This window comes from Amphiprion ocellaris, chromosome 6 (genome assembly GCF_022539595.1).
Source record: "Amphiprion ocellaris isolate individual 3 ecotype Okinawa chromosome 6, ASM2253959v1, whole genome shotgun sequence".
NCBI lineage: Eukaryota > Metazoa > Chordata > Actinopteri > Pomacentridae > Amphiprion > Amphiprion ocellaris.
Window position 1 is genome coordinate 17,320,637 of NC_072771.1, and position 27,572 is coordinate 17,348,208.

At 40.1% G+C, this 27,572-nt stretch overlaps 1 protein-coding gene across 1 annotated transcript in view; it reads right to left on the reverse strand.

Moving 5' to 3' along the window:
- si:dkeyp-14d3.1 (transmembrane protein 132C) overlaps positions 1-27,572 on the reverse strand; it is a 148,256-nt gene that overhangs the window by 47,637 nt on the left and 73,047 nt on the right. The window contains exon 3 of the mRNA XM_023295245.3: positions 18,229-18,375. Coding sequence (XP_023151013.2) covers positions 18,229-18,375 — 147 coding nt within the window. The remainder of the gene's footprint in view (positions 1-18,228; positions 18,376-27,572) is intronic.

Below are 27,572 nucleotides of genomic sequence, written 5' to 3' on the forward strand. Positions count from 1 at the left end.
AAGTGTGGGAGAAAAAGCACCCTCAGACACCTATACCCAGCAGACCATTTCAATTCAGTCTTGTCCAGAATAGAAAAGAGAGAGATGGTGACAGCAGGAGAAAAAGGTGTAAACACCACCTGAAACACTGTCAAATAAAGGGAAGACAGGAATGAGAATAATAGTGATAAATGTCAGTGAGGTGTAGCTGCTTCTGTGGTTGTGGAGGTTCATGGTTATGCTGAGATATATTGTACATAGTGGTCTCTAGAGAGCGAGTGTCAGATGGAAGAAATGGTACAAGAACACAGACAATCTAAGATAATGGAAGAGTAGAAGAGAGTGGATTCATGTGATGAATTAAAATATGTGCAACACCATCCGATCGTCATAACCACAGGCAATATATCACCTGTGTCTGACCTAATTTTAAAATCTGTGCATGAGTCGCTGTGGCGGATGAGAGTGAAAAATGAGTCATATTTTTCGAAAATCAAGAATTACATTGGCAGGTTTCTGAAAGATATCAAGTGTGCCTTGGTTATGAAGGTGTCAACGGAAAATTTCTCTATGGATTAGACATCAGGTAGTGAGAGAACACTGAATTCAAAGTGTTTTTTTTTCTCTTTTTACCTGACAGAAACAATATGTTTCTCCAGTCTATGAGCGATCTTTCCATCCTCTCCAGGATTTGAGCTATAAAAATCCATCTGCACAAAGTGCCTGCTGCCGGGAGCCAGCAGCACCCAACATTACCTAGTCAATATGACATTCAAAATAGAGCCAATTTTACATTTGATAAAATTTTCATACTGAGCTGCCACTGAATGTATGGCTTTCTGTTGAGCATTTGGGAATATACGTATGCAGGCATGTGTTTATATAAATCCATCTGCGTGGAAGCTTCTTCTATTTCAAACATGTCCAAGTGCTGTCTACATGAAAGCTGCAATGAATGGCTGGTGATACAATCACACGAGCCGGAGCATCCCTCATGTTGCTATAATTTCCTCCAAGATACTAAACCAATACCTTTGATTTATGGTCCGTCAACTGACATTCATTTATACGTCTCTAAACTGGCAGCAGAACAAAAATAGTGGAAATACCCAGGGCCGTTCAAAGACGCTCTCTGTTTTAAAGGTTGTTATGGGACTGTGGGAGGAAAAAAACACAGATTGTGGTAACAGTCTTTTAAAATTTACTGTGAGAAGCATAAATCTTTTAGCACATCTCTGTTTTGGCACACAGATCCTTCTTGTGCACAATCCACACTGTCATGTCTGGAAATAATTTCCGTTGCTCCGTAGACACTGATGTTGAAAAATTACAGGAAGCTTTTCCGTAAGGTAAAGTGGTCCATTTATCTGTAAGTACTTTGACATTATTTTCTTTAGAAAATCAGCCTGGAAGTTAACCCTGAGGTAAATATTCATATCTTCCTCACTGATTAAGATTAAATTAAGATAAAAGAAAAATCAATGCAGAAAAAACAGATTTATCAGTTTTTCGAGCTGACGCATGTTCAGGCAGTTTATAGGATTTCCAGAAACTCCCTCCGGAAACAGCAAAAAACTATACAACTTTTTCACAATCACAGTTTTACACGACCTGTTAAAGTACCTATATACATAAAGTTATGTTCTCTTTCACTAAATCTCTATGCTGTAATTATATTCACTGTTGGAAAATAAGTCAGAACATTTTCTAAAGTAGACTTTTGAGGCTGATGGCTGCAGTGTTGCTGAGCTTTTCAGTAAAGTCTTACAATGCCTTAAATTTTTAAAAAAGCAATAATCCAATGCACTAATGCACGTAGACTTTAAAAAGGTGTGCTACATTGCACTGTTTTGTTCCTGCTGATCGGGAGGAAATACTTCTGCAAATGTACTTTTCATTGATCCTTTTCTCCTGGAGCGCATTACAAAAGCCTGGGCTCTTACATTTCAAATAACCTACAGTGTCTAAATGAAAACCCACTTTTAATCATCATCAGATTCCCTTTAATTCAATCATTTATTCCTTACCCATGCACACGGACAAAAGGACGGAGTTCTATTAATTATGCGATTACAAAGAAGCATGGATGCAAACAGAGGGCTTCTGGCTTGTGCGCATCAAACCCAACAAGGGGATCAAATTTCTGATTATCTGAACAGAGTTCTGCAGCCTTCATCAGCTAAAATATTCAACTCCCACATACACTCGCTGCTTTCCTTCTCCGTTCAGCTGGACCTGCTCCCTCACTAAGTCAGGCAAACTGTCAGACACACGATTAAACGTTCACGGAAAAATTGAGATTTCATTCTGTCAAGTAAATGCCTGCCATATGTTGACTTTGGACGCAGAAGTGTTTTTTTATCATTGCTTTGTTAACAGCCTCCTAAATCATTTACTTTAGTTGAGCAGCTTCTGCTCAGAGATTTAAAGTAAACTACTGCTGCCATATATTTTACACATACATTTAAACAGTGCAATAATATGCTCTGGCAAGAAAGGAGAGACAATATTTGCAGACTGTCAAGCCAGATAAAGTCAGTTTGTTTTGGGGGGGAATAAAGAGGGCAGGCTAGTGGATGCAAAAGGCAGAGGAGTGTCAGGAGGGGAATATTCCTTCATTACGTTTGTTTCTCATATTGCTCCAGATCGCCTTGAGGAAAGCAGGGCACAGTCAGTGTGTTAGCCTGAGCTCAACCAGTGGCACATCAATTCCCAGACAACAAAATCTCATCTCGGAGTTAATGAAATGCACCATTCCACCGATGTCTAATCAAAACTAAATGCTTTTCTGCAGCGCAGCATCGTTAGAGTCCATCAGCTGAAGTAGGCTCTGTAGTGTAATGGATCCCTAATGATGGTAGTTATCATCACCGGTGACCTCAGACCTTTTAGCATCAGATATCAGTTCTCAGTCAGTTGCACTCTATATCTGTCTCATTCATAAGAAAGCTATCTAAATAGCAAACTGCAGCATTCTAAATTGATACTTATCCTGATAGTTTTGCTTAATTTTCCCGACATCAAGGCCCTGATCTACAGGCTGGATGACAGACATTAACCAGTGGGAACAACCATTAAAGCAGCCGATAAGTCATCCACACACACACTAGGGGGCAGCAGACACTGAGCCCTGGGGCGGGGATGCAAATGTTTGTGCAGATAAACTAATCCCTGCCTCCCTCCCCCCTCTGCAGGCTCCCCCTGGTTGATCTGTGGGCGACATCATGTGACCACCTGGGCCTGCACCAACACCTGCAGGTGCCTCGACACTGGCAGCGCCTGTCCTCCTCGGGAAAGTCCTTAAAGACCCACAAAACCTGGGTCCTTTCGGCTCCGCCACCGTTGGCATGGCAACAGAACCTGGAGCACACACAAGAGTCATTGACCAGAGGGGTACAGAAGGATCAATGGCACTCTATTGCAACCTAGGCTTCACCACCCCTGTTTTGTGGGATGTGCAAGGTTAAGCTCCCGTTCAGTGAGACACAAAAAAGCGTGTCCCAGAAGGAATCAGCTCGATATTACAGCATGTGTTTTTGCAAACAGGTCAGTGGTAAATAAGGACAGCAGAGCCAGATGTCGAATTTGTGTTAACATCTGAGCGAGATCAGTGCCAGCATCTTAGGAAAAAATAGATCTGAAAGGAGAGGTATTTAACTTCAAACCACAGCAAAGGCCTTTTAGTGTAATGCAAAAAAAAAAAAAAAAAAATCCTCCAAAAGCCAAACATAAAACATGCACAGTCATAACAGCAAATAGAAACATGTATATTTTGGTAAAGATAGGTTCCCATGCACATGTTGAAATATACAAGTTACACTCTCATTGTTTTAGTACCACAACCATAAATGTGTAAACAGACCTGCTTTGTTTGTGGTAATTACAGTGTCAGCGAGGAAATGATGTGGAAGCTGTGTGGGCATGATTGCCTTCTACCTCGATCTTAATGCAGAGTCTCGTGGATCATAAGAGGTGAGAGGTAGTGATGGAGAGTCAACTGCTGCACACATCCTACCTTCTTTGGGAGTCCTTTAAACATTTATTTTAATTCAGAAGCTCAAATAAATGTATCCATCACCCACGCACTGGCTATACTTCTCATATTAAAAATCTGTTTTCCTTTGGTATACCTTCCCTTTTGTGCAAACCTGGTATTAAAACTGACTTATAAATGGGAAATTCAGATAACTTCTCTGTCCAGGACTTCTAATATTTCACTGCAAACCAAAAACTGATTATGTTAATTTGAACTTCTTCATTATGCTTGCTGAAAAGCTTAACCAGTGTTCACAAAAGGTGAACAATATAACAGGGATTTGACTGCTCCTTTAATATAAAAACACTCATATTGCTTTTCTGTGATTACTTGCTGGATTAATCTTGAATTGAAAACTGATATTGTACCTTCATGGACACAAATGTAAATTAAAAGGAAGAGTTTCTCCCTTTCAGTCTTTAAGGAAATATAATTTAACCTCGTATGCGTTAGACTTAGAAACTGAATGATCTCAGGAGTCACTTTCAATCTGCATTAGTATAAAAATGAAAAAACTGAGAAATGAAAGCCTCCCACGTCTGTCAATGCCTTTAAAATCCCCGCGTACATGAGCATTAGCATTGAATGTGGACACGCTGGGCAATTAACAGCAAGATTATTTGACATTTTGGTTTGATAAATCCTCTGAGCAGCTATCATGGGCTCCACCAAGTGAATCCAGGCACCCTGCATGCCATTTTTACGAATCATGAGTAGCATTTCACCGTCTCAAAGCGCTACATCAGCACCTCCTTCCAGTGTACCCCCAGCTCCCAGTCAGGAGTACATTTAGATATTAAGCAGAATTTAGTCCACTCTTATGCACCACTTAATGTGCTCAGTGCTAAATTACTACCAGAGCAATTACACACACATAATCCCTATACTTCCCACTCTACACACATCAACAGTGCAAATTCAGACAGCCTATTTCATGAATCAAAATGTGTATTTGCTGGAATTTGATCACACATACATGAAAAAAAAATACCACCAGTGCACATAACACTCATATGAGTAGGCTTACAGCAGCAAAATTTCTCATTGATCAGCAGTTAGGGAGTGTGATGTGACTGGTCGTCTTGGCAGAGGAGAAATTATAAAGCATTTTGTAACGGAAAAACTGCCTCCACACACCCAGGAGTCTGTGTGCAGAAATGAGACATTGATCCATAATTGGAAGCACTCAGTCATGAAATCTAAAGACTAATTAAAGAAAGAGAGCTTTAATGGCATCCATTTACATATTCAGCGCAGTGATTCAACGCTGCTCGCTGACTTACAGCCACTGAGAGATGGAGGGTTGATCCAGAGGCTGTGAAGAGTCGAGTTAGATCACACAATGATGGGCTAAAGGCAAGTGTCTAAAATGTCTGACGGCATCAGCAAGAGCTGCTCTCACAACGAGATACTTTTGTGGCTTTATCTGTCACTGGCAGGCTCATCAATGAAAAACATGCAGATATGAATCAACATCCTCCAACAACAGTAAATCATGAATATGGTCTTGGCACAAATGGCAGTGAGAGCAGTGATGTCATCGCTTCGCAGAGGAGCTTGTGTGGATGTCTTTTCAGAGCGACCTCCACGAGCCAAGGACGGCTTCAGATGCTCCCCTGTCCCCTGAGGTTAAAAACCGAATCGCTCCGCCGCCACGTGAATCTGTGTGTGTGAGAGGTGACATGTACAGAGTGTGGCATCTCATCTGGAGGCATGAACATGTTCGCTGGTCCCGCTGTGTTGAGGCACTCGGGGTCCAGCTTCCAATACCCCGGTGGCGCGTTGAGGTGCACACACTCCCTGATTACATGTCAGGGCTGGTAAGTCCTGCTAAACAGGCGCCAGGGTGCAGGAAGCGGAGCGCCTATGGTGGCATCCTACTTTGGCGTGCACGTTATCAGCTGGACAGAGTTCTGCTCTCAACCTGTTAGGCTCAGAATGATAACAGAGGACGGCGAAAGATAGCTTGTCAGTGTTAGCCCGTGCTGTAGTGCAGATGAGAGGATGTGACTCCAACCTTTTCAGTTTGTCTCCTGGTTGACTGAACCTGCTCCTGACTGAAAGCAGAGCTGCCCATTTGTATCCCTTCAACAGCCCTTCCTTTGTGCATTTGGAACCCCCTTCTTGTATTTTTTTTCTTTTAAAATCCAGCTTCTGTACATTTCTCAACAGCCCAGGGTTTCTTTTAATAGGCTCATTTAAATATTTCTCCTGTGCAGGTTAGAAAAATGAGACAGTGTTGGTGCCAGACCAGGCATTTCTTTAAGTGGAATAGGCTTCAGTATAAAAGCCAATCATCATGAAGGCCAAACTAAAGTGAGGTTAATTGGAGCCAACTGAGGGCTAAGGGTTCTTTTAGATGAATCTGTGGGGAAGGAGTTTTTGAGTGAAATTTGAATGGCAGTATTAAAGACAAATGGAGCTTATTCTTGTTCAGCTGTTCAGTGTGCTGTGCTGAATGAGGCAAACCTTATGGTTGATTGAATAAGTACTGAGTACTTATTCAATCGACACTACAAAAACGTAATTAGAGGAGAAACAACCAGCATGTTTGTCAGAGGGGATGTGGACAATTGCATGTTTACATCTCAGCCCACTTTGCCTCGGTGGCTGAGTGCTACCTGCAGCGAGCACCGCAACAATAGCAACAATTCTAATCTGACTGCAAGTCTAATTTTAGCAAAACTGTGTCAGTCTGCCTAGAAAACATAAGGAAATTTCTTGCAGAGGGTAACAGTCATACATTTATTTATGGGGGAAGAGCAAGGGAAATAAATCAACAGCGCTTATTTGTGGCTTTCGATTCACACTGAATCATTTCAAAGCAGAAGCTCCTGATCTTTCACAGGAGGAGGCTCTAAATGCACAGAAGTCGTCTGCCCTTTCCACTTGTGTAGTCAGACTACAGTTTATGAGTCAGCTGTGCCTACGTTTACTAATGAGTTTTAAATGATTTAGCAATTTGTTAAATTTATCACCTTAACAGTCCCCATATTGCAGTGCAAATATTTAGAAAATATTATTGTACTGTTTACTTGCAGGCAAATCTGGGAAGAAGAACAGGGTTTAAGTGATACAAACTTGTTTTCAGAAAGGACACAAACAACATTTTAGATTAAAGAGGGTGAGCAGGTGACTACTTGGTTTTATTGTCCACATACAGAGGACTTATTCAATAATGAGGGTGCATTCGCCCACATTTTCCTGACAGCCGCCGCTCAGATGGATTACATCACGCATGCTCAAAAAGTTGATAAAAACACAGATGTGATTTGTGAGTACTTTGCATTCCTATTTCACTATTGTGTATTTCGTCCAATAAATTCCAATAGAGGTTTGTATTGATGCTTCCAATACACGGCCAGACACATAGTAATAAGAAATGTAAATGTAGATGTAAATACAGGCCAAACAAATCACTTGAATAAAGTATTTACGTTGTTAGCATGACCTTCTGGTGTTGTACACATGCTAGAAGAAGCACTACGACTGAAATAAGTAGTCAAAGAATGATTGAAAATGAAAGTTAAATCAAAAAATTTAACTCTGAAAAAAAAGTTCAGCATTGAAAGTACATTTTTTTTTTACCTTAGTATGCTCAATAACACATGACAAATAAGCAGTCGGCGCCCTGTATGGCTGAATTACTCCAGAATTAGAACTTGCCATAGTGTGGCATAGGGTAGTTTTACATGTTTTGAGTTGTAGGTGAGCTGCTGTGCTTGAGTTGCAGTGAGTGAGTGGAGACATTGGCGGGGACTTCATAGATCTGCACATCCTTAAGGAGGCAGTAGTGTGAAGCTAGTCATTAAGACATGAAAAGACTGTTTTCATTGAAAAAAATTGAAAAACACTTGTAAAGCTGTAATGTTGATACAGAGTGGTGACTTTTTTGTTGTTTACTGAAAACCTGGAGGGGTGCAGAAGTGTCGGACCAGAATGGCTTCTCAGTCGCAAACTTTCTCTTTAAGTAACAAAACTGTTCAGCAAAAAGTATTTCTCAAAGTATTTGTGGTGAGAAATGAGCTGCTGAGTCTGTCCTGGTTTTATTTCAACGACAGCTAGTTTAGACGTTTAAAGTTTTGAGATGCGTCAGACATCCGATTCCCGTGCCGCATTTGCATAAATCAAACTGTTTAATGTAAATGAGGTCCAGGCGACACACCATACGTGAGCTACGACAGTCCTGGTACTGACAAACGGTGAAGCCAGCCCAACATTGAAAGTGCTCGAGTTATTGCTTGAAATGTGGAATATAATCGCTATAATTGCACTTTGAGTTTGCAGTATTCTGTGAATGTAGTAGACAAAAAAAAAACGCACAGAAAAATATAATTGAAACATTTTTGTTAAGTTCACAAATATGTCTTCATCGATTCAGAATTGAAAAACTTTGCTTATTGTGTCAAATATTGGTCTTTGATGAGGCGCCCGGATAGCTCAACGGCCTGGGTTCGATTCCTGCTCACGGCCCTTTGATGTATGTCTTCCCCCAACTCTTCTACCTCCTTTCCTGTCTGTCTCCACTGCACCTATCCAATAACAGCTAAAAAGTCGAAAAAATGACTTTAAAAAAAAAAAAAAAAAATTGGTCTTTGACAAAAATGCGATTAATTGCGATTAATTAATTACAAAGCCTATAATTAGATATATTTAACAATATTGGTTTTTGTGTCTGACAGTATTTCCATGAGTAAAGCTAACTTATCATGATTAACAAATCTGTAATAATTTTTATTGAATAACTGTTAATATGTAAGTAGATGAATAGTTGACTATTGTTATGTCCTGAGTGGGTGTGTTGTGGAAGTTCTAGGTTCGCAGCAGCAAAACTTTATGAAAAGTGTTCCACGTGTTCTTTTATAGCATGCTGTAATATGTCGTTCCATTATGTGTACGGTTCAGTTGCTCATGCAGTGTTCCCCCTTATGTTAGTGAAGCTTGGACATAATGGGTGCTGTGGGTTATTGAGTTGATTATGATCTCTGTATTAGTACAGACAAGTGTTGCTAGTATGACGCCGTTTGCGTTGCTAAGGAAGCAGCTGTGATGGGAAACTCAAGCTGCTTTTCTGATCTCCACCAAGAGTGAGTCACCACTCATGCTGAAAACAATGTAGCTGAATATCCCTATGAATTTATACACTCTTGCAATCAAGAGCTAATATTAGTTATTAATTTAAAGGTAATTAACTGTGTAATTTATCAAGTAGCAATTTCTTTTATGTCATTGTCAAGGTCTTGGTTGTGCCACTCTCACATCCCTGTGTTTCTGTTGTTTTCCCCCCTCTCCACTATGTTTCTTGTCAATATTATTTGTCCTCCGTCTGTGTGCCTGGGCGTGGCGACCTGCTCCCCTCCTGCTGGCAATCCTCCTACTCACCTGAGATTCATCCAGTAATCGAGCCACAGCAGTACTGAAACGCTGGCTCTTCTCTTTATTGCTCGCCACACCCTTCCAACTGACTACGCGGCAGAATCATCAGTCAACCTCTGACTTTTTGTCTGTTTTTTCTTTAATTTTCCTCCTTGCGTCTCAGGTCCTCCGTCCTCTCCAGCTGTCTACTTGCCAGCCTACTTCAGATCCAGCTCGGCTCCTTCAGCCAAAAATCAGGCAGCCAGTCACCTTGCTGGACGACACGCTCAGCTTCCTAAGTCTACAAATGGTCAGTCAGCCTCCTACCTCGTCACGTCTGCCAAACGCTCACCTTTCAAGACTCTCGCATTGGTCTGTCCCTCCACGCCTACTCTTCCTGCACTGACGCCAGTCATGGTTTGACTTGGATTCCAACTCCAGGCTGCTAATCAAACAGCTTTGAACTGTTGCAGCCTGAACACCGTGTTCTGCTTTTTGAGTCCAGAAACTTCATTACCTGGAACACTCATAGCTGCCGCATTCAGATTCTCCTCGCTTACAACATAGGGTGAAATTAACCCAAACAAATCAAGTACAAATTGTTGCAGTGATTTTATTCAGTAGAGTCCAGACTGTCTTAATGGTGCATAAAAGCTGTTAGTTTCTATTATACCATTGTTTTGATTGTTAAATGATCAGAAGACTATATTTATGTTCAGCTGTATTTTATCATAATTTTGAAAAATTTACACATAACTGTTCTAAAGCAATAGCCATTTTAAAAATATTTTTTTCCCTGCCATTCTGGATTATTTTGTCCCCTTGTAACAATGATACAGAAGCATAATGATCCAAAAAGTAAGTGCAACTAAACAGATGAACTGCTTGTTCCATTTAATATACAGCTGAATATCTAAAGTTGACTTTTCACTTGTGTTTTGTGTATAAAAATGCAATTAAATCCAAAACTAGTGTAATATAGATGTCTATCTACATAAAAGTGCTGTTGCTTGCTACAGTAGGTAAGCAGTTTTAACTATTTTAATCTACCAGATGACAAAAAAAGAATAGTAATGCAAACCTTCAAACACTGCTAGCACATGATCTAATCCTCCAGAGGATTAACCTCTAAGAGCAGGATATCCACGCATAAACCTTTATAATTCTGAAACACATGAACCCTCTGGAACACATGCAAACCTCAATCTGTCTCTGCTCTGCACATACGCTCTCCACCACATGGTGCTGGCTGCAAACAAAATTCTGATAGACAGGATCCACTGTGGCGTGATATGAGTGAATGTGAGCTGCCACGCAACCCAACATCTCTCTGTATCACTGAAAAGCTTTTCAGGATAAAAAATAAATAAATTTAAAAAGCCAGCGCAATGTACTGTATGAATAAACTTTGACAAGGGTTACCGTGGCAACAATATGGTCATTTGGTGCAGATGTATGTAACACAGATCAGTAGCCCACTGAGTATTATTACTGTCTGATTGGTGAACTGGGAAAAGTGCAATGAGGCACACTGGGGAATAATTTTACAATACTGTATCACTGCCGATGGAAGAGAGGAGCACCCTGAACAGTCAGACGTAATCTGGGCTGACTGCTGTAATCAGCTGGCTGTCCTGGAGAGACAGAATATGTCACATCTCTGCTCAGCTCCTGATAAAGGAAACCAAACCACATCTATTCTATTAAAAGCAATTTGAATGATCCTTTGTCATCAGACGTACATTATGGCACTTAATAACAGTGCTCACTCAGTCTGGGTGAAAAAAACAAGAGTATCTTTAAAAAGCTGTGACACGTCTTTGCTGTCACACACGAATATTGATCACATGTCATTTCTGTTAATAAGAGAGAAACAAAATAATAGAGTGGTGCAGACAGCTGTGGGTAGGTTCCAGTGAGAGAACAGGCTGAGTCAGTATTAAAGGTGTTAGCATTAAGGCTGTCAAGTTAACAGTGCTGTTTGGTAATGTAATGTAATTGGGCCATTTCACTTCACACTTGATTTATGCAGCATCATACAGCATTAAAGCCTACATCATGTGGCTTATCCTCAGGAGTGCTGAACCCTCACAAAACTTGATTCATGCACAAATCAAGAAGGTTTAAAGCCCAATCTCAAATTAAATCAAGCTTTAAAAAAATACAGACACAGCGTTGACCTTTTCTGTTACTATCCTGATTGTGAAGATAGTTTTTTTTTCATTTTTCCTTAAAGCCGCCTCATCATTCGTAATGCAACAAGACTTTTTCATATCTCTGGAGCAAGGTGCATATAAGCACAAATTTCTCTGAGACCCTAAGATATCAGAGAAAGAATGACACAACCAGGTATAGTTAATCTTTTTCCAGGGGCCTGGAGGACCATAAAAGCGATCTTGAGTCCTTTGTTTCATTTCAGTTTTGCTGTAAATGTCACAAACTATAAATAATTTTCTTCTTAAAGGTTTTCCAGGCTTTGAAATTGAGATAAATTGTGAGGTCGCTGCCAAATCTCACCCGTTATTACACAGCTGTACGAGTTCTTTCCCTCTGGGATCCTAAGCATTCACACTGATGAGATTTACAAGCCTGCTTTAGTGGAAAAGTCATGTATCTTTATGGTGAAATTAATGTACGCTGAATTTAATTATATTAATTCGAACTCTATGTAGATTTGATTCCGACAATGCAAAACAGGCCATGATGGGGTCGTTTGAAGTTTGAAAAGTTAAAAGGAGATTTAAATATATATGTCCTCCCCACCCAGTGGCTCCCACCAGGACTGGCTCTGTGGTGGAGTGTAATGAGTGGACTGAATGCTCTCCCTCAGCTGGGTGTGGTGTGGGGGATTAATGAAGTGGTGGCTCACAAGGGAGATCCATCTGCACCCAGACAGTCTTAATGAACTACCAAGACCCAGACATGGCACTTTTACTGAGGCCTCCACTTATGGCTTATGACATGCTGAGGAAGCAGGACTGCTTTTGTTTTGAATGGGCTTCCCTTTAATGGTGACAAAGTGAACTTTTCAATCTACCAGAGTGCATTTCAGCCAATATTATGTGTACTTCAAGCAGCAATTTTGTCCCATTTTATAGGGACTCATTTCAATTTCTTTGACGTACTACAGCAGCTTCACTCAAAATCCCAACCTGTCAAAGAAAAAGGTTGGCGTGTTCCCTTCAAAATATGATGCGAGGTTAAAACATCATCTGCATATATATGAGGCCACAAAGGCAGACTTAAAATCCAAGACTGGTGTTTCTCATTATGCAGGCTCATACAAAAAGCAGGTAGTCATGTGTGTATAAAAGGGAAATTATACACGCAATAATTTACAGTATGTTAATTATTCATTAAGAATACACAGGATGACAAATAACTAACAGCATTCAGCAAAATATGAAATAAGAACCGAGCCTCATTCCCCTTTGTCACGGCACATATAAAGTCTGCACAAACAGAAGTGACACATTTACTATTAAAAATTTGCATGTTTGATTTCATACAGAAGGAAAAAAATGAACAGGCTGCTTATTTCAGCTGAATTCAAGGAAATTTTATTCATTTCTTACACTTTCGTTCTAAATCTGGGTTAGGAATGGTAATAAAACAAACACTAACCTCCCACGTCTTTGAGCTTTAAGGAAATGTGTACGACCCGTCACGCTTTACAACTGGAGCAGATTAAAACACCTCATGACAAAATGCCGGGTATTGACTCATTATTGCATACCCAATAGACTTCTTTCATCGAATTGGAAAGAACTGACATCAGCTGTTCAGCGGCATTTCCTTCAGGGTGAATTCATCGGTATTATTTTCAGTCAAAAGCCCCACCTGTCCTCACACTGTAGCAGCCCTTGATGAAAACCTGTCACCTCAGTATTGCTTTTATTAGGCAGGAAGCTGCCAGTCTGGGAAAGTGTGCAGGTTTGCATTACCATAGGAAAATTATCATGTCTGCAGGCCTTTAGAAGAGAGTTAAAAAATGTCAGATCCCTGAAAAGATTGTGCTGTTTGTTGAATATTTTCAAAATTGATATTTTTTTGATGAATGCAGTTTTTATTAGATTTAGTGGTAAAGTAGAATGAAGATAAACAATATGAGGGGTTGAATCAAACAGTCATCTGTCTCTGTTCATGGTGAGTCAGGTGTGGCTGGAGCATCAGCAGTGAATGGGCAGAATGGAGGCTCAGCTGGACGGGGTGAGCAGCTTTAAGTGACTAGCTGAACCAGCACATAGAGCACACCTGACCCAGCAGTAATGCTGTGCTCTCATGCGTGCAGTGGGGCTGGGCTCCCACCATGGCATATGTACACACAGGCCTCAATTAGCGGTCCTGCAGACATTATTCAGAAACACTTAAGTCCAGTTCACAATTCAAGGTTCAGTGACAGTGCCAATGATCCATTTGTACTGCGGCTGTTTATCTGAACTCTGCTTCCAATTTTCAGTCTGTGTGTGTGTGTGTTTATGTGTGTGTGTGCATGCATGTGTGCGTGTGAGGAAGAAAATCCAACCTCATTGAAATCATGAGAGCAGTTACTGATGACTAATATGTTTGCCAGTGTCATTAGCTCATTTTACTAACAGCTGCAGAGCTGGTTGGGCAACTCGTATGCTTCCATCTGCAGACAATTTGCTCTAGCTGTGCGCATATGCCAGAATAAATTTCAATTTAAAAACTATAAATTGAATGAATGTATTTTAAATTATTATTAATAAACAATTTTAAATTGAAGAGTGAATGACAATCTAAATGTATTGAATGCACCATTGCCAGAATATGAATTATTTCATCATTAGGTTGTAGCTGCAGGATTTCTCAGTATAACCATCTTCCTGCTGTATGAACCTAAGTATGTAAGTGGTTCTGTCTGTTTTTCCTGCACCCATCCAATCAACAGGTTAACTGGATGCATCCCAGTGGTTTAAGTATTATATTTCTGACCATTTATAGCTTCACTTGCAATGCAGTAAAGTGCAATGATAAATAAAAAAAAAGTCTGGGACACTATAAGAACAAAGGACTGATGATGGAGAAACCATTACTTAAAATATTATCAAAATTTAAACATGGACAAGTACAATATCCAAATCGCCAGAATTTTTTTTTGATAAAGATAAAATATGTCACAATATATGATTTTAAATGAAGCCCTGTGGTGCCACAGAGATGCTGTGGTAAGAGTCTGCAGCAAAAATCTCAACATTGTTTTTGTATTTTTTTAATGGAGGAAAAGAAATTCCAAATTTAGTCTTTCACTAAAGCTATCATAATTGCAATATCTGTCAAAAAATAATCGCAGCATAATTTTTAAATTATTTTTACAGATCATCCAATCATCACTGATACCAGCACCTGAATTTGAGTAATAAAATAATTGTACCCAACACATCCATGCTTTTCAGAAATGTGACTGTTTAACAGCTTGCAAGTTTCTGAGCACTCCAATAAAGTGATTGCTACAGCTTTTAGTGATCACAATCAGAATCTACTTTAATGGCCTAGTATATGTACACATAGGAGGAATCTGACTTAGATTTTTACTTTGCTCTTGAAGTACTTACACAATTAACAACATGCATTTAAATAAGAGCATCAAGTTAAGGAAAAGAAGACAAGTATTTAACTACTAAATGTGTCATAAGTGAACCAAAACTTCAGTGCAAAGTGTGCAGATTCTCATGATCTAGGAATAAATACAGTGAATACCAATAAATACAGGGTTATTGACATTTTTTGTACATGAAGTAGGTGGAACAGGATTGGAGTGGAATGAAATCTTATTAAGTACATACATGATTTACAGTGTATAGTGATTTAGAGGTAGGGATTTAAAAAAAGAACAGCAAAAAAACAAGTTCTTCCACTCATTAGAGACAGATTTAAATGTCCCTTAGAATGATGGAAAGTAGGAAGATATTGGTTTTATGTCGTATTGTTCATTCAGTGCATTACACGGCTTACTAGAGGTTTGTCTGCAGTGATGTTACCTGCCTGTTTCCTAATTCTGGACATTTATAAGTCCTGGATTTAAGTCAGGGTCAGCCACAATGATTTTCTCTGCAGTCCCTGACTGTCTGTAGTAGTCTGTTTTTGTTCTTTTTGGTGGCTTATCAAAACCAGACAGTAATTAAAGTGCAGAGAACAGACTGCATTATCGCAGTGCGGAATTGGATCAGCAGCTCCTAAAGAAGGTTAAACGTCCTGAGCTTTGTTGATTGCGTCTACATAAACGTCTACATCAGGATATTGTGATCCTAGAAACCTGTTGTATGGTGAGGGGCAGCAGTGACCAGCTGTTCAATTTGGAGAAATCTGCTAAATCATGAACTGTACCTTACACAATATTTTGGACAGCATTTTTCAAACTGGACAAGAAAATTATTTTTCAAAAACACCTAAAACTGTAGGCTTTTACTTTTATGAAGGACGGCTTGTCAGAACAGAAGCAAAGTCTGAATGTTTGCGTAGCACTCACAAATGCAGCTAAATAGATAATCATGTTACGTCCTGTTGTTAAAAAACAAAAATTAAAATGCAAACAGGTTCCTCGCTTGTTTGACCTACAGCATTCACACACCTCATCATCGTATCTTCAAGGAAGGCGCAGAGGGAAGAAAGCAGACTGAATGACAGCTCAACAGATGAGGTAGCTATGTCTAATCCTCTTCTAAAAGAGCTCCATTGAAATGAGTGGAAGCGGGGAGGACCAGGCGAAAGGAAAATTGGAGCATTGTGTATTATATAGCCATCACGGGGTGTCTTTGGTCCTCTCTGTGAAGTGAATTTGACAGCTGTGGGAATTAAAGAGCAGTACGACGAACATGGCCCAAACAGCGGGGATTAGACTAGTTATACTCAGTCTTGTCTCTTGCTTCTTCACTTAGCAAATCAATAAAACATGATTTTACCACAGTAATGGAGCACGTGTGTGTGTGTGGGAGAGAAGGTGAGGTCAAGGCACAGAGCAGAGAATTATACCTTTATAAAGGAGAAGGGCTCCAGAGGGAAGGAGGAGCCGGCTGCCAAGTGCTGCTGCCCACTGCTGCAGTTTGCTGAAAGCTCCTATTTATGTTCCCCAAAATGCTGCGGCTCTGTTAAGTGCCACGCACAAGCATTAGATCCATGAGAATGTTATCATTAAAGGCCAAGAATTCAGTTTGGACATATTAGGCCAGACCCCGTACACATTCAAGTTGGTAAAGAGTGTTGTGGGATTTCAAAACATAATGTTATTCCAGGAAAAAGCCGCTGTAAATATGTTCACTCATTCTGTATTTCCATGTTAGTTCAGTAAACTTCTGACACCAACTACCAAAGATTCATGATAGTAAAGTGAACTGAAGCTCTGGATATTCGGACCAGCACTTTTAATAAAAAAGAGGGTAGACAACACAGTGATTATCCCCAGCATATTTTGCATCCCTCTACATATTTGCAAGGCAACCAAAACCTTTCTATTTATAAGACTGAGCTGTCAAAACTTATTATGCAAAGTGAAGGGAAGGACTGCAAAGTGTTTTCAGTGCGGAGGCGACTTTGAATTCCCGTGGCAGCTCAGACTGGCTGTTAATAAAGTCAATAAAAAAAAAGTTGCACTGTATGATCTGAGAAGTGAAAAACATTAAGCCCATGTCTAAACATGCCTCTGCAACCATCTGCAACGGGTGCAGCGCAACCTAGCTGCCGGTCTAAAAGCAGCGCCGTGGCTTCACAGAGCAAATTACTCAATGACGCATCTATTAAAGAAAATCTTTATTAGCTGCTTCTGATTTTACAGCCATGGCAAGCGCAGCTGTCTTTGTTTTATGTGCTGTACCACCGTAGTTAGACTATAATCATTCCTAGTAATGATACACTAATAGCAGCATGTCAAAAAAAAATCACTAGACCAACACATTCAAATTACACGTTTCATAGGCGGCTCTACACTTAAATAACCCCTGCACAACTTTGATTATGAAGTTCCACTTCCAATGCCAAGTGACTTGTTTCCTTAAGGGAGTGGTTTAGAATTTGCTAAGTGGAACGAAAGCTAAAGAGCAAATAAGTAAGCTTTCCCCAGCCTCAAATCTGCCTCTAATCCATAAAATTACACCTGTCACTAGAAAGTTAGATTTATTAAAACTACTTCCTGAGCTGAGAAGGAAAAACCATTAAAACACACAAAGGCCTTCAATCAGGCCTTAATTAACGCTGCAACCTTTTTCCTCGTGTTGGCGATCATTTCCCTATCTGCCAGATTAGCTTAAGAACGTGAATACAGATAGGAAATGGCCAAAACAACTTCGAGGCTTTGGCAGTGAAGAAATAAGTACGCAAATATGAAGAGAGAGAGCAAGGGTGGGGCACGATGAGTCGAGGGGGGAGGAGATACTGCAATAAGTCGATTAACTTTTCTCTCCCCGCAGTGGCCTCAACAGACATGGCCTTCATGTCAAATGTGTCATTTCAGCAGAGGGAGCATCACTTAGATAACCATTTACACTCTACTCTGTTTCAGTGACTGGCCGTTGCAAAAATGTGAATAATCATCAATAGTACCTTGTAAAATGATGGTATAATCTTTTTGGAGATCAAGTTATGGAATTAAGTATGTTCCAAACTTGGTCAGATTTGCATAAAATAAACAAACAGTAAGGAACACTGGTTACACTTTCATACATCTATTGTGCATTATCATTGTGCATCAAGTAGGTGTCTGCAAATATTTAGTTTTATTCTCAACAACAACAAAACCACTTCATTCATTTCTTTACTTACTTTTGCCAAGAAAAGGTCACTAATGGGCCAGGCTTCCAAAAGCCTGATATATTCCTTTGAAGTGAAATAATTTATGTGCTGACCTTTGCTGATCGTAGCTGGACTCCTTCTTGCGGCAGTGAAGCGTCACCACTCGGTGGCCTTCACTCCTCACGTCCTGGCTAACTATCCACTGAGTGGGGTTGCTGGGACGAGCCCCGAGAAATGTCACTCCTTCTTTCAACTTCACTCTGTGGAGACAAAAGAAAAGACATGTTCGTGAATGTACATAAATGCAGCTTCTCTTGCCAAGATTATCTTCATTTGAACGAGTCACTGGATGGAACCATGTGCAGCATCTGCATCCGAAAAGGCAATGACTTTTTTTTTTTTTGTCATTCTGTCCGGTAATACATTATCCAGATGGTTCACTGCACCGATTTGCCTTCAAAGGGTGTCCCAGCTGTTACCTTGGTTTTGATCTGACTATTTTTGTCTCCCGTGAGGACAACTGGTTGTTGCAAAAATGTGTGTTATCTGGTGTTATTTTATCGTGCAGTTTGTGCCACCCTGAGCACTGTTGGTGTACTGTGCATATTCGCTAAATTCTCATTAGGTTTGCTTCAAAATGTTGCAAAACCGAACAAAGCAAAAACTCTTACAATTTGGGATCTACCATCTGCTGTGTGTGGCGTGCTGTCTTAAAACTAGGATATAAGTGGGATGTGACTATCCCATTATGCTGCTCCTTTCCTTCCTTTACCTCCATCTGTAATAGATTCACTTTCTTGCAGCCTGAAAAGGACATTATGAAAAGGTTTCTTTGACTGCGGCAAAATTACAGCATCAATGTCCTTGGCTCAGTGGAGTACAGAGGAGGAAGTCGTCAATAGAAAAAAATGAAACTGTAAATGAAAGTCTCAGTTAGATGTAGGCCATAATATTACAGTAGTCCATCCACCGTACAGAGATTGATTTAAAGGTAAAGGTGCTGACATAAAATAGATTTAGACTAATGTTCCATAACATAACGTAGTCAAAGGCCCGTGTGATTTCATCTGAGTGTGACAGCGAAGGTCCAAGATTGAAGAGAAGACTAAATTATAAGAGAAGGCCCAATCACTTTCCCTTTCCAATCCATACCAGGTTGGCAGATGAGACCAAAGATAGGGCTTTGCTTTCATCTCGAATTTGTTGCTTCACTTTAACATGCAATTGCCTTTCTCTGTGACAATTAATATATCTGCCCTCTCAAGTCAAACCTCTTTCTTTGATGTGATACTTTACCATGTTGTGCGAGGACTTATGTGTGAGAACTGAACATGTGTAATATGACAGAGTCACTGGAATAAAGATGCACACCACACGTAAAGGTCACTCTGAATGTGTGTGTGCTTCCTTCACACATTGAGGTGTGTGTAATGAATATTTTTTGTGTTACAGTAAGATGATTTGATGTTTTTTTTGCCAGCTGCGTCCCTCTGTGTTGCGTGTATGTGAATGAAGTTGCATAAAACATTCAGAGATTTTGTCACAACTTCACATTTTATCTCACAGTAAGATCAGACTAAGCAATGTTTTTGGACACAGATCAATCACAGCTCGGCGTGCGGTGAATCGTAAGATTAGTGTTCTACCAACAAACACCAACATTGGGCTTGTGAATAAAAGCAAATCTCAAGCCATTCATCATCACTAAGCAGTGCTGTTTTTGCTTCCCAGTCAGCACAAAGAGAGAGACTGTATACAGTAGATGAGCAGCTTGCATGCAGTGTGTGTGCAGGATGTGATGCTGCAGTCACAGGTGAGATTCATTAAAGCTATTGCTCATTGCATACTGTTGAGCACTCTCTGCTCTTGTGGGTCAACTTAATGGGACATGACAAGAAGCTGTCGAAATGGGCGTCTAGTCTTCCACTGTGACACTCTACTCTGGAAAAATGAGTAATTGTCACACTCTTTGCCATTTTTACGCCACACTTGTCAGGTTGGAACATTATTCAACTGATATTGTGCGGTCCGAAGGAAGCATTAGACTTCAGAGAGAGTAAAGGACGATGACTGAATGATATCTATAATCATTTAATAAAAGAGTTGATTGATTCTTTTAAAGACCCCCTCCAGTAAAAATCAAGGTTTTTTTTAACCTTCTTAACGTGTCCATATGGTGCTTTTTATATGCTGAAAGACACATTACAAGCAAAATGAGCAGTCAAAGCCATCGCTGAGTATTTCCACCTCGAAGGTGCCATACACCAATGACTGTTTTAAAAACGTAGAATCGGGCTTCTAGGGTCTCATACGTACGTAACAAAACTAAGGGACCAACTTCCATGGTGAGACTTTTAGTATCATTATTCTTTGATCATGTATGGCTGAGTTTCTCCAGTGTTACAGATTGCCATTGTGTAGTTTAAAGTGGTTCTATGGTGTTTGAGCAGAGCTGTCGGTGAGCTGGTGTGCTCGAGCTGCAGCAAATGGCAGGTTGTTGGATGTGGATGGAGGAAGGGACTTCTGTGCATTCCAGAGAAAGCAACGGTTCGTGTAACATCTAAGCCATAAGGCAGGAAGGGATTATGTCCATGAAAAACTTCCAAAAATATCATTTTAATACCAAGATGAGTTTATAAGGCTTTAATCAGTGACCAGAGGGAGACTTAAAGCAGAAGACTGCAGTAATAAGTGGGGCAGGCTACTGTACTGTAAACACACTTAAAGGTGAATATCTGCAATTTTACCCATGAAGGTCACTGAGTATTACTTGATCTGTGTCTAAAAGTTGTATAATGACTTCTGGGGGAATGGAGGTTGAAAGAAATTTACTAGCAGAAAGGGCTAATATAAAGATGCAGCGGGTTTTATCATAGAACACGTAGACTCCTGTATTTTTGGTTTAAATCGATCTTTACTGAATTTCGCTCCCACCAGGGTCTAATAGTGAGGATGACTCAGTGCCTAATGTCATGATTTGGTTAAAAAAAAATTTAAAGGAGCCTAAAAATAAAATAAGTTGCTTTTTCGCTTTCTTAACAAGTCCATAAGATGTTTTTTTTTTTTTTATGATAGCAAACATATCATATGCAAAATAGAGTAAGGCGTGTAAGAGTCAGTTCCTTCATTTTGATGCAGGAAGTAGTATTTTAGTCTGTTTTTTGCTGTCAGTACCATGGCTGGGATTACAGTGTACCAATAACAGTCTCAAAAATACAGTTTCGTAACAAATCCAAGAAACCAATCCTGTCAGGCTTTCTGTATCATTGCTCCAGTACAAACATGTCTGGTTCAACTGGACGGGGACCAGTAATGTAACTTTCATCGTCTCGTGTAGTGTAGAGTAGTTTTGCAGTGTTTAAGCAGAATTGTGGGTGAACCAGTACGCTCGAGGTACAGTGAGTAGTTCGGGATGGGAGGAGACAGAGGCAGAGATTTCATAGATCAATCTAAAAGTCATGCTGTAGAGTTAGTGTGGAGCCATTCTGAGGAAGGAAGGGCTCATTTTGATGGGAGAAAAAAAAGCATTTTGAATATGACAGATGAGTTTTCAGGGATTTAATCAATGGCCAGTGAGGGACTTTAATCTGTCTGACTTCCTGTAAATGCCTAAGTTCAATACTAAATCACAGAAAGGCTCCTTAAAAAAATCTTTTAAGAAACTTGGATTGAAACTTGGTTTTTATAGTATTTCTCTCACTTTTGGCCATTTGCATGATAAGTAAATAAATAAATAAATACAAATTGTATTGCACATATTGTGCCAGCTTTGTTGTTCATTGTAAAGTCATTATTGTTTTAGTTCTGTTAATTGCAAGTCTTTGAACAACTGGCTAAGCAGGGTTTTATTGCACAATAACACACACAGATTATTCCCACTACAGTAAGATCAATAGCTAGTAATACAAAGCAGCCACAATATAATATATTTGGAATCTTAAAAACACCCAAATCCACATTCTTGGCTACAAGTCTGTATATTCTCATTTTCTTTCAGCTGTGTTTAAGCAAGCAGGTTCTCCTGCTTGCTTAAACACACTGGAACAGTAGGACATCACTTTAATCTTAGTCCTTTGGTGGAGAAAAAGTGGCTACTAAAAATAACTGAAAAGATTTTATGTTTCGTCGTATTCCACAATATAAAAACTAATAGTGTCAATCCAACTGTGGATTTTTTTCCACTAAATGGTAGATCAGCTGTTAAAGCCAGGGGGGAACTAAGTGCTGAGGTTAAACTTACTGGCAGTGAGCACACGACTGTAACACAAGAAGCTCATGTTCAGTCCTCCACTGGTCCCAGTGGGAGCAGCAGTGTCTTGTATCTGGTTTCGTTACACTTCAGTGACCAGGATGTCTATCAGTGGCTTCCAGTGAGGCTTCAGAATGTTTTAAACTGAGCTGAGTCTCAAAAGGGAACCAGTCATTACTCCACTGACCATATCCAGTCTCACAGAGCAGTTGTTGGAGTAGGGCTGAAGTGTCCTTTATTGACTTAATGGTCAGTTTGGCCTTGTAACCAGCCGATGCTTGAGTCCCTTATAGCAGTCAGGCAAACCTAGTGGCTTTTACATTCATGTTAAAGCCTCAGACAGGCTCTGGAGAGCTCTTATTATATAGACAAGCAATTGGCATATGTGTTAGAACTGCTGGTTTATCATTGAAGCTTGCTAAGTACACTAAACACACTATACAGCAGAGGCTGATGGGAATGTCATCTTATGATGGCACTAAAAGAAACATGAAGGGTTGCTAAAATTCTTACAATTCATCCTGAAGGAGAAATAAATGAATGTGTTTATCAAATCTCTATGATTCATCCTCAGGGGACCAGGAATATCAGTACCAAATTCCATGCTAATCCCTTCAGGATGTGTCAAGGAAAACCAAAGGTTTCCATCTACTGGTGGTGGTAGTGGACAGTCACTGAGTTGCCACATTAGTAGAGCTCATCCAACAAAGTGACACTGCCATCCCATCCACGAACACAGTTGATAAAAATATCTGATATAATGTGCAAATGTACGATCTATGCTTAGGCTAGCTGTGTCTTTTTCTAAGCTTGCTTTCTTGTGTACACACTTAATACGAGTAAGCTCTAAGATGCTGCTGAATGTATTCGTCGACACATACAGAATGAAGAGCAAGTTAGACAACAATTCCCCTCTAAGTTTGACAAGCTGACACTCCGCTCAAAAATGAGGGAGAAAACACTTTATATCAATGCACCTGGGCTTCCCTCAGTCTCTATACATCTCCTGTGAAGACACAAATCTACAGTCACACCTGAATGTTCTGAATACTAAATGTTAGTCAACTAGAGGGGAAGTTAGAAGGCAACAGCCCACAGAGGAAAGTAAGGGAACACTGCAAAGAGGAAACAGCATTTAGCTGACATTTTAAAGTAACACCAGATGCAACTCCTCAAAACTGTCAGCAATCATAAGAGACCCTGACGAGTCTTCATTGGCGTCATGGTAAGTCTGAGCTAAAGCATGTCTCTGACGAGAGAGAAGTGGATGCAGGTAGCACAGAGGCAATCAGAGAACACAGAGTGGTGCATTCCCAACAGCTGTGTCATTTCATGTCATCATGACCCTTTCCTGGATGAAAGTGAAGAAAATCACATTGTAACTACTGTATATTCTAACCTCTCATTTGTTTTCTGTCTCCATCCTGTGCCTGTGCTTTCGCTCCACCACCCCATTCTCTCTCAGACCTGATTGTATGCTTGGACTCCTCAGGGGCTCCCTTAATAAATAGTGATGAGATAAGTAGGAGAGCTACTTCTCAGTGGGACAGTGAGAGAAATAAATATTTCCGGGGGAAATCCAATAAGGTTGAGGCTGGACGATAATGGGAGTCCCCAGCCAGTGGTCTGTGTCCTGCGACTGGAGCTGCACTGCAGTTACCTCTGTGATGCGTTTCCATGTGACTCCGCTGGGCTGCTCCTGGCTCACATGCATCCCAGGGTTTGGTGACCTATTCTGACCAAGTCCTTCCACTGACACCTCTGAGAACCATATGCATCCACAATCAGCAGCTCCCCGAGGAAGCTTTCCCTGTTTTATTGTGCCATCCCGCCTACATAAACAGTGTGCAGGGAATGCAACAGTTCAGTGGGGAACAGGGGAAAAAGAGAATCTGCAGCGTGTGGGAATGACAACCAGGCAGCGGGAGGACAGTACTTTGCAATGGTTTGTGGTCCACAGCTAATGGAACAGTATAAAGCACTGCACTCATCTATGAGTCTGCTGCTTCGTAGACCATAAATGCTTTAGAAGCAGACATCAGAATGAACACAGGCATGCACGCATGCGTATAAAAATAAAAATAAATCAGGCCGAACGCCTACACTCCAATCCCAAAGTGACATATCAAAAAAAACTAACTGTTTTTCATTACTGTACAATAAGATATGGGGACTTGAAAAGTCTTTAAAATAAAAATTAAAAAAAAATTTAATGCTAGGAATGTATAGAAAGGGTCACGTTTAATAAATATTGATATTATTGTTTAATTTACTCTTTCTACCCTGCCTTTTAGCAGTTAGTATTGAGCAGGAATCTGTCCCACTTGTTTGTTATTATATGTAAATTAGAGTCTTTTTGTTGTCGCTGTTGTTTTTACAAATATTAGCATCATAGCTGCAAGGATGTTGACTGAAGCATTTTGACAACTCTTGCATACAGCCATGCAGTTCTGTACAGAGTCCCACAATACCAAGAGGCTTCTCATCTCAGATTTTTCATCCAACGCTACCAAACGGGGAAATTTACTGTTTCCAAACAATTTGGCCCAATTACTCTAGGGACAGCGATCCCCTGACTTTACCTTGAGTTTGTGACGAGCACAGCAACACCAGCCCTAATGTGCAGGAACACTAATGACATTCCCATCATCCTCAACCGATCCTCAACATTCTGAGGCAGGTGCAGTTATTCTTCCTAACGTCATATGGCATTGACCATAGACTGTATACGTTATGCTGTCTGGAGGTGAAGACAACAACATGACTGCTTTTTTTGTTTGTTTTTACAAAACTAGGGAATTTATTTTTAATTTTACCATTTTGAATAACTTTTTAATATTAAATAATTGTCAATAAAGTATTTTTGTGTTAGCTGAGCTGTTATATTTTGCAGTAACTTTGGCATATTAAATGAGGGCACAAAGAGTTTTACCTTTTATTATTTATCTATTATAACTACGTTAGAGTGCTGATGTTAGCTGACATAAATGTCAAAGCACTGCTGTCACAAAGCTGGTAGCATGTATACTCTTAAACTGTATGCAGGACTGCCAACTGCATACTACCGATGAATATAGCATGCAGTATGTACTATGTTCATCAGCAGAATGCACACTGGTCAATGGTCTTATTTTGCTGTATGCTAAAGCAGGCTTAGCTGCTTTTGTTGAATGCTCCATACTACATATTAGCTAATACTGTTAGTATTGTAGGCAGTTTTGAGCACAGTCTTGTTTTTGCTCATTTTCTTTCCCAAAAGAAAGAAAACAAATATTGTGGCTAAGGCCAAAGGGAGGTTGAGGTTTAGGTAAATACAGTGAGAAAGAAAAGGAGAAAGATTTAAGAAAGAGGCTGAGTGACTGAGTCAGTGATTTTGCAGGAAGAGAGTGCGACTACACTGCAGTTACTTAAATCCGTCTGTGCTGCTGCTCATCTTGGTCACTTAGCAGAAGAGGAAAGCAGATGCTTTGATACTATGGATGACAAATAATCCAAATAGACACTGTTTGTCGGAACACATGGGCTTAGAGATTTTTACCACGGAAAAATTCTGCAAAAATATGATACTAGTAGAAATGACAGGACATTTTTGACATTTAAGTGTGAAACCTGAAGCAGAGACAGACCTTCATTATCTGCCAGCTGTCAGCACGGTCGCTTAAACATAATATTTTTACTCTACCGGCCTCACATAGGCCTTTTCTTTTGCTATGAATAATTCATTTGCTCCCTCTTTTTAGGCACCGCTATGTCAGAATGAATGATAAGAATAAATTTAGGATTCCCCACCTACATCTGCACAAATATTAACATTTATTACAGAATATAGAGACAAATGTTTGAGCGTTAATTTGGTAAAACAGGGCTGTGGTAGCAGGTGGCACGGCCAAAAAGACTCAGTAAAATGAGAGTTTAAAACAATGCATTGCACTGGACTATTATGTGCCTTTTGCTTGTGTGTCGAAGGGGGAGCCATGAAGTGCTGCTAATATGCTTTACCTACAGCGGTATTTTCCCCACATGCAAGAAGACACATTTCATCGCTTTCTCATTCCTAAATCACGCAGCAGAGATTACAGAACTACCCACTGTTATGCTAAGAGGCCATAAAAGAGAGGAGGAAAGCATTTTGTATGGAGATCTGTTTGCCAATTACTCTATCTTTTGTGTAGACACGATGTGAGCAAAGAGAGGGGAGCATCTAAAATCCCATATGAAGAATTCATACGATTGCTATCATGGAGTGCGGTTTTGTGGTATTCTCACAGAATGTGTCCACCTAATTGGATTTTCACGACATCCAAGTGCACACCAACAGAGGCAAAGCCTTGCCAGAGAGAGAGAGAAAAAAAAAAAGCAGATGATGTGAAATAGAAGGAGTCAATAATAGCCTACTCGGATGTGTTTTCTAAGATATTTTAAGACTTAAAAAATGTCTGCAGAGATCTTCCTCCTGTGCTTCATCACATAAAAGGTTTTCAATCAAACTTCACTCAATTTTTAATTAATAAGATGCAATAATGTGTCTCTTTTTTAATGCCACATGACTCACTGCAGTTTGTCTGACAGCTTGTGAAATACTGTGAATTGCAGTATCATCCCTCGTTGGAGGATTTTAAAGTGTATTTGAGAGGGGCTGATTTATTGTGAGCAGGTACTGGGGCTCCACAAAGGGCTGCTGGTAAAAGTGTGTATTTCCGTTCTCTCCTGCATGGGGGCAGGCAGACAGCCGCAGGCTAATCTGCAGATGAACGTGTGTGTAGGTAAACATTATGCCTTTCATTCTGAGCACAACGGCAAATGCTCTGAAAACTCACACAAAGCACAAGCACAGGAAAATGTGCCAGTACACACATGCATAAATGCAAATGTACACATGTATTCATGCATGTATGGCTCGCACATGTATGTACAAACATACAAAGACACACACACTCATAAAGGAGCAGAGGGGCAGGCCTCTGTTAAGCCTCGACGAAGAGATAATGTTACAATGCTGCTTTTGGCAATATAGATTTAACTGCACACTTTTCCCTTTTTTCTATTTTTTCTCCTCATTTTCTTTTTTTTTCCAGTTTTCAGAAGATAGGGAGAATAAATAGTCACAAGCCCAGAGGAAATGGTTAGTAAATGAGGAGTTATATAGAAGGCTTCTCTCTGCAGCTCACATACTGATGTTTCATCTCTGGCTTTGTGCAGTGTTTTGGG